At 27.0% G+C, this 8,676-nt stretch overlaps 1 protein-coding gene across 1 annotated transcript; it reads left to right on the forward strand.

The window, feature by feature from the left end:
• The first annotated feature begins 2,406 nt into the window (after window positions 1–2,406).
• On the forward strand, window positions 2,407–8,449 carry LOC132931395 (uncharacterized protein MAL8P1.12-like). The gene is made up of 3 exons (XM_060997410.1): window positions 2,407–3,636; window positions 4,943–5,206; window positions 8,270–8,449. Exons 1-3 carry the CDS (start codon window positions 2,407–2,409, stop codon window positions 8,447–8,449), a joined length of 1,674 nt encoding a protein of 557 aa, XP_060853393.1.
• The last annotated feature ends 227 nt before the right edge of the window (window positions 8,450–8,676 follow it).

The raw sequence follows: 8,676 nt of genomic DNA on the forward strand, positions 1-8,676 counted from the left end.
GAAGGTACTTCTATAAGCGTGTAATCTTGAGAAAAAATTCTTTCTTTTTTTTTCGTGCGTGAATGTGTTCAATTCTTTCTTTATTATTATTATTATTCACACAAATACTGAAGTCGGTGCACCATAAAACGTCGCCCGAACCAGATAACGCTATTAGGGCCATATCGTCGAGCTCGCGCGTCGGCTAATTAGTTAGGTCGGTTGTCGTGTTTTCCACTCGCCGACGTGGCAAAGGTGACACACACACACAAACACTTGTACTCACTAGCGACCGGTTTTCGGCCACTGTAGCCGTTAATCAAGTGCCGCGACGCTACAGATCGCGCGTATAGCACAACCACGAAGACAGAATAGTGAGAATAATATGGGAAGAAAAAAAATCGAAATACAAGGACGAGCTTTGTATTCAACAGTTATTATGCACATAAATACATATTATATTGTACATTTGTTTGGGATTTGTTAGTCGTTATCATATTAATTTCACGTTTATTCATCCATTCGGTCTCAGTGATGATTGTCAACTGGTATGTTGTTATACTTACAAGGGTTCGGAGACAAATTCAATGGATATATAGCACATATATGTACCACCAATTAAATTGATGCCAGCGATAATGGTTTTGTAATGTCACTTGGGGTTGAATTGTTTTACAATTTATATTATGTAATTACCGTGATTTTTGTTGGTATATGTTATTATAATATTAGGTATTATTTACATTTAAATAAAAAACGATTATTATCCATTAATCGTTTTTAATTTTCAATTAAAATTGTAAAAAGAAAAAAATGAGTTAATTATGAAGTTTTTAGTTTAGGACAAACTATAGTCTATAATAATATATATAATGTATACATATATTTTATAATAAATATAACGTATATGCATATTATTATTATTAACCAGCTTATACTTACTTTATAACAAAAAATATTTTAAGATAAAACATTCAATTCAAAATTAATATATTGTTAATTCGAAAATAATAGTTGTGTTGAGAAAAAACAATTTTACGTCTATACGTCTATATTGAAGACTTCAGTATAACCAAATTCTGAATTAGCCAATGATTTTTACAATTATCTAAGAAAATTATTATTTTTATTATGAATACAACAAAATAATCATCATTTTATTTTGGATGGTAGATGTACTATTTGTAAATTCAAAGTTGTACTTATAAAGTATTTTTATTATTTATTAACACTTTTGTATTACAAAATATCTTTTGTTTTACGGACAACGTATTTGTCTAAGATATTTTCACAAGTAAATAGGTACCTAATGTTATTTATTGATATTGTCTAATCATTAGACTCTAATTCATTAGTATTTTGTCTTTTGCACCACTTAGAAATAGAAGATAATTTTAAATTATAAATGTCTTCAATAATTGTTTGATGCTCGTGTATCTGCTAATGTCATTACTTCTTTTGTCTCCTATATAATGGCTAGTCAAGTACTTATGGAATTTCATTATTTTCAAATTCTTAACGAGTTCACATAAAGTAATTCTTACAACGATGATGACCCGATTTTACGATTGTGAATTTTATGTGAATATATATGGAGGTTATAAGAACGTCAGTTTATTACTAATGCCACGATACGCTTATTTCCAATTATATATCGATGTTGTTAGAAAATTTATTTTCATCTTATCATCATAAACTAATGTCGCTGGAGTAAAAATACTATGCCGCGAAAAATGCTGACTGTCGACATTGTTTTATTGTTGATAAATTTAATATTTTTAATAACACGAGTAATGGATGAGGTCGCAATCACATTGTTTCGAGTCCGGTTATCACTGCGGGTGACCGTCTACACTCCACACCATTAACTTAACACTGTTTGTAGAAATCAATTGTACGTGGGTGCATTAAACTGTAGTTAAATTTCATAGTTATTTTTACTTTTCAGTAAATCCTATTCGGTATATACCTAAATAATATGTTATATGCATTACATTATGAAATGTTGTTATCATTTTAATTAAGTATGTACGTCAATGGCCAATAAGTTTTGAATATTTTCATTACTATTGATACATGCAAACACCTACATAATAAAAAGAATGATCCTTTTAACATAAGACACTTATAATTTATGTCTTTAATTAATGTTTTATGTTAAATGGATCACTCCGTAGAATCAATTACATATAATATATAATAATTCATTGTCATAGTAATTGAACCCGGCATTTATTAAATAAATGCAAGCAAGCTCAATAAATATAGTACTTGTATTTGATATTATTATTTCATAATTTGTAAGTATATTAAACAACCTAACTTATGTATAACTCAAAAAATGTTTAGTTTTAATTTAATTTGTTTTAGAAAAATTTACTGTCAAAAAAATGTTGATTTTTTAAAAATACCAGTTTTATTGTTACGATGAAACCAACAAAACTTATAGGGTCAAAATGTATGATAAGGGAATCACTAGTAAAATGTATAAATAGTTGTAAACAGTTAAAATTACAAAAATTTAAAAGTAAAAATGATAAAATTCGATTTTTAAAAACTAAAACATCTTTGATAAACGTTAAAAAAAAAATTAAAAATTATGAAGCTGGTGAAGACGAGAAATCTTGTAACATTAAACTAGTTGATTTGTCAAAAAGAATCAGAGCTAACAAGATAGATAAACACAAAAATGAAATTAATGAAAAATTTCAGTGTTCAAATACTCCGAACAATATGAAAACTCAAAAAAAAAAAAAAAAAATGCCATCAAAAATTTTCAGCCGTAAATTTTCAAAGTATAAAGATGTTCAAAAAAAGTTAAAAGCTAAATTCAAATCTACTTACAAAAGTAGTGGAAAATTTGATCAAAGCTCTACGAATTATAAATCATTCATAAATAAGAATAAAAATAAAAAAAATAAATCGTTTTTGAAATATTCTATGTGTAGTTTTGGTTTTAATAAAGAAATACTAAAAAAAAAGCGTACTGTGTGTCCTGAACTTCCAGGAATGGGGACTTACAATCATCGCTTTGCGTATGATGAAGCATTGAAGTTACAACAAGAAGGCATTGAGGTAGACGTGTTATATAAAGTAAAAAATAAAACTGACTCTATTTATGTTATAAATGGAGAATTTCTATGGACGAAGAATAAACGACCGAGTAATTGTTTCAATAAGTCATCTAAAAAGTCTAAAGTAATTTTAGCTACTGCAGATAAAATAACCGAAGAGAAAAATCGTCTTGTTGAATCGTTAATATCAATACAAGAAAAGGCTGAGTTAGCTAAAATACAAAAAGCAAATGAACATAAAAAAAGATTAGCTAAAATGGTTTTAATGAAGAAAGCTGAATTAGAAAGAGAAAAAAAACTAAAACATGAAGAATTTATAAGGAAACGGAAGTTGGAGATTATAGAGAAGGACCTTCGAGCTAACGAATTAAGGAAAATGTTAAGAGAAAAATCATTAAAAAAGAAAGTAAATGATGAAAAAAAAAAACATAAACAAATGGAAATAGATAGTTTAAATTATGTTGAAACGGAAAAATTAAGAAAATTAAAGGTTCAACATACTATGAAAAACAAAAATAATAATAAGAATAACACAGATATTAATCCTGTAATAAACTCGGAAAACGCCTATGATGAATTTAAGGTATGACGTATAGTACAGTTATTAAAATTAGTTTTTACTTTTTAGTATCATAAATACACAATACACTGTGGTGTTACCAATGGATGATTCCCCCGTCCACTTGCTATTAGTCATCAAATATTAATCACAAATATTTCTAAACTCTAATTGCAGATTATAAAAATTATAAAAATAAAATTGTTGTGAGCAACGGCAACCACTTTTTAAACAAAAAATATTCGATTTTTGTGAACCAAAACGAAATTGCACGTGAGACTTTCTTCCACCAGTTCATCATAGAAAATAAAAAAAGTAGCTGAAATCTCGACTCTTAAGAAATCTATTGATTTATCTATAATTCTATTTATTTAAAAAAATAAAATTGTTTTTATACATAACTTTTTGAAAACTTGATTGAAATCGGTTTAATAGTTTCTGACTGTTAGCAAGTAGCGTTCGTGTTACAGTTAGCATTTTTGTTCGTTTGCACAAAATAATTGCTATAGCCATATAATATTTTTTGAGAAGTGGCGCGTATTTATTTTTATTTTTATACATAAAAAAGTCATTTACTCATACTAAAAAATAAAAGTCAGTATATAATATTATTATAAATTTTCATACATAATTTAATATTTATTTTTACCGAGTACCTACTCGTTAGTTTACCTACTTACCTAATCAACATTTTAATTAATTTCAAATAATTAAGTTATGAAATATAGTTATTTGTTACACGAATTTATTATTGTAGTATATTTTTTTAAAAACTAATAATATTTATTTGATGTATTTTATTATAATGTAAAAATATTTGTTTGATTTTAAAATGTTGCATCATGAAAATTAAACAAATGTTGTGTTCAAAATTTTAATTAAAATTACTAATCATATCTAAATAAATATCATGTCTATAATATATAAGGCTAAGGTTTTGTATTTTAGGCTAAGGTCCAATTTATTGAGAAACTAAAAATATTAATTAAATTAGCCGTGAAAATGAATATAGTTATACATAATTTAGTTAATAAATAAAAATTATTTTCAATATTAGATATCTACTTTTTTAAATCTTTGAATTGTGTTTCTAGATAACATAATTCTTATTAGTTATCACGTAACTATAAACATATTATTATGTCTTAAGTCTATTATATACACTATACAGTATAACTATACTTTATTACTATAATATAGTCTATACCCTATAGTCTATTATAATATAATATAATGATTTATTGTACAATACGTTATATTTTATGATTAATTTTATAATACTATTGCTTTATAATTTTTTATAGTGGACATTATTTTATTATTCCTTTAGGTCATTACTGATCCAAAGATTATTAATGATATCGGACGATGGGTATTACAGAATGATGGCACTGTCTTTACTATGTCATGGTTAAAAATTGTTGCTCGTCGGATCGATTCTTTGGATGGGAGAGTAGATACGTTGTACAAGAATAAATTGATGCAGATTGCCATTGATAAAGTGGTCGATGCAATGATGGAGAAAAAACTGTTGTCAGACTTAAGTAAAAAAGATTTAAGTCACAAAAAATTGTTGTGCAATAAAAGTATTCAGGTGAGGTTTATCTTAATAATACGATAACTCATGTCATGACTCATGACTAACTTAACGATAATACAATTACTAGTGTTTGCCGTTTGGATCTTAAGAATAAAATATGCAATATTAAAAAAAAAAACAATATTCTATGTATTATTATATTATTTTTTTCAAATTTAAAAATAAAAATATGATATTACTTTAAGTATAAAAGAAGTATAAATATGTAATGGATACCTAGTAATCTAATTTAACAATTGAGGTTAATAGTTGATTTACTAAGTTATATACTTGTAAACAAAATTGACATACCAATACATTAATAGTATATTTAAATAATTTTAATTTATATATATATAATAATATTTATATAGTTAATCATATGATATATCTTTGTATAATCACCGAAAAAACTTTATCGGTTTGAACTAAAAATATGTTTTATTGTACATGGAAAATTATCACTCAATAACAACTGATGTTATTAATGCATATATTTCAGACATAAATAATTGTTCAAGTTATATCGTCATAAATTAAACCGTCTCCAGACCACTACGTGCTACTCCGCACATCGATTGTAATATATTATACATTTGTATCGGCAGCAGTTGAATATAGGAGTGAGTAGGTACTGAGTATATAACATATACTCTGTCGATAAGAACTTCCGGTTGACTTATTTGTGTTAGTGTACGACGGACGTCTTGAAAAATGGAAATATAACTTAATACAAAAATTAACTTACACATTTTATAATAAAATATAATTTTCTATTTAACAACGAATATATATATAAAAAAACATATTTATGAGTTATGAGTGAAAAATAAAATTTAATTCAAAATAGGGTACCATTGTCTAGGTATATATGACAGTAAACGATAAAAAGTGAATTTTATCGAAAGAATAATTATTCAAAATTTAAAAAAAAATTACGCTCTGTTAGTTATTAGAAATAATAATTTATTATATAGATGATTATTTGTCTTGTACCCTTGATTATAGAATAAAATAGCGTCTATCGGTAGATAAATTAAGTAGTTAAAATACTTCTTAAATTAAAAATTAAATATTTTAAAATATGGTACTTATGTATTGTAAAAAATAAGATAAATAAGAATTTGAACTAATTAATTTCAAGAGAGGAGTGAGAGGACACTACACATGTGTTGTCTCAGTCTTACAAAGTTACAAACATACAACATAGCAAATTTGCATTCTGTAGAACTAATTGTTTGTTGTTAGCTTTCATAGAGTGAATTGATTTACTATGAAAGTTAAAGGTAAGAACTTTATCTGTGCTTAAGCGTTGCCTTTTTTTCAATATTTTCCTTTTACTTCATAGTAAATCAAATCACTCTAATATTAAAGGTATTAACATAAAATGGGTTCAACTTTACGTAAATTTGCTATGTTTTGTATGTATGTTTCTTTGGTGCGTAAATTGACTGTATATATCTTGTATTTGGCTTCTTTGTTTTCATTTGTATCGACTTTTTTTGTACTATTATCCCGCTTTCGTCCACAGGAATTTGGTATGAGGTGTACCATGAACATTTTCAAAAACATTGGCCCACTTTCCTTTAAATGAGCCTTATCTTGAGTGATTATAACCTAAACTAAAGATAGTTATTAAAAAACTAACTATAGATATCTTTTTATAATAAACAGTGGTGGATCCATGGGAGAGGAAAAGGAGGCATCCCCCCCAACAGCCGTGGTTAACATGAAAAAATATATCTACTTTGTGTTTTGAGCGTTTTTTCCACTGTAATGTAGTTGTTACAACAACCGCTTCTTCGCCACTGTCCGAACCGGTCCACGTTAAGCGCCTAGCGTACCAAAGGCTATCTATACCTTTCGATCCTTTCCATCATCACGATTTTTATCACCACCGTGGTCCAGTGTTCGTACTCCGTAAAGCCCGGGTCTTAATTCATCGGATCGGCCGTATATTCTTAATACCCGAAAGTTCCATCACCCGGTCGTCGTTGTCGCCATTTCCATCGGCTGTACGTATTTAAATATTGTGCTATATAACTTATAATTCGTTATCTGTGCATTTGTGATATATATACCGCAACATGACGTATATGCATACGGGTATTGATTCACCTGGGAAATGGCTTATCATCGACGACAATAATGCAATGACTGTTTATGTAGATATTTACGTAAATACTATTAAATAGTCAAAAAATTGATTATAGAATATTATAGAATCTGTTCTATAACCAATGCTTGTACTGGTTAAACTATATACCTTCCAACTTATTAATATTAAAATTTAGATATATGGAAGATAATATTTTGAGACTAGTTTTAGTTAATTTTTGTATTCAACAATGAACATTAATACGTTATAGCTTACAAATTATAAGCCTTGAAATATAGGTTATTCCTTAAAAAGATTATTAAATTAGCATTATAAAAATAAAATTAGTTTCATGGAAAAAAATACAATGTTTTTATATTAAATCAAGTAAGGGACTATTTAAAATTGTCTCATGTGGAGTTCATTATAATACTATTGTATTTGTGGGTAGAACACGATCCCGTACTTGTTTCTCCATAAATACCGCTTATTTGAACACGAAAAGATGGTTTTAAATAATGATTATGTATACAAACATTGACAAATTTTTAACTTTGAAGTTCATCAACTTTTTTAATAATATAAAACATTATTGTTCAAGAAAATTAAACGAATTGACAATAATAAATGATAAATGTCAACAGTGCCCAGAAAATCGTACATAATCTTGATGTTTCCGGGGTTATTTTGACAATCCATTGTTTCTAATAAGGTAAAACGTACGTTTTACCAGCAATTGTTTTATTATCGTGACAAAGTTTATAATAAATTCTGCGAATATAAGCGGATGTTAGGAGCACAGTATATGTATATTATGCAAAATATACGTTTACTTTATACATGCGATTTTACGGATTATATGAATATATGGTATAGTTAGGATTTGAGTGGGTAGTTAATATTTATTATAAAATAACTAAAACAGTCACTCACATTGTAAAATTATAATAATTTTGGTTTTTACTATTTTATATTTCTAGGTTTCCCCTAGTTTTGTAATAAAAAACAGAAGGATGATGAAATGCCATAAACATACTCCAATTAGCATTCGCAAGTCTCCCAATTTCTACGGTTGTCAGGGCAATAATAAACTGTACAAGGTGATTAAAACAGAAGGCAGTTATTTTCAAGTGATCAGCGCGGATACCTTTGGGTTATAATATTGCAAGGAACAGATAAATTAAATTTGTTATCGTGTGGGTAAACCGGAAGTGATGGAAATAATATAGTATGTTGCATTGCTGCTGTTCTAATTTTGAATGATCGCCGTGTTTAATAAATATTATAATATTCGTCCAATATTGAATTTATTATACTACAACACATTTTTCTAAAGCTATTCTTGGTTTTGTTCATATCCAATAAATTAGTAAGTACATATATTACA

The sequence above is a fragment of the Rhopalosiphum padi genome, chromosome 1, assembly GCF_020882245.1.
Source record: "Rhopalosiphum padi isolate XX-2018 chromosome 1, ASM2088224v1, whole genome shotgun sequence".
NCBI lineage: Eukaryota > Metazoa > Arthropoda > Insecta > Hemiptera > Aphididae > Rhopalosiphum > Rhopalosiphum padi.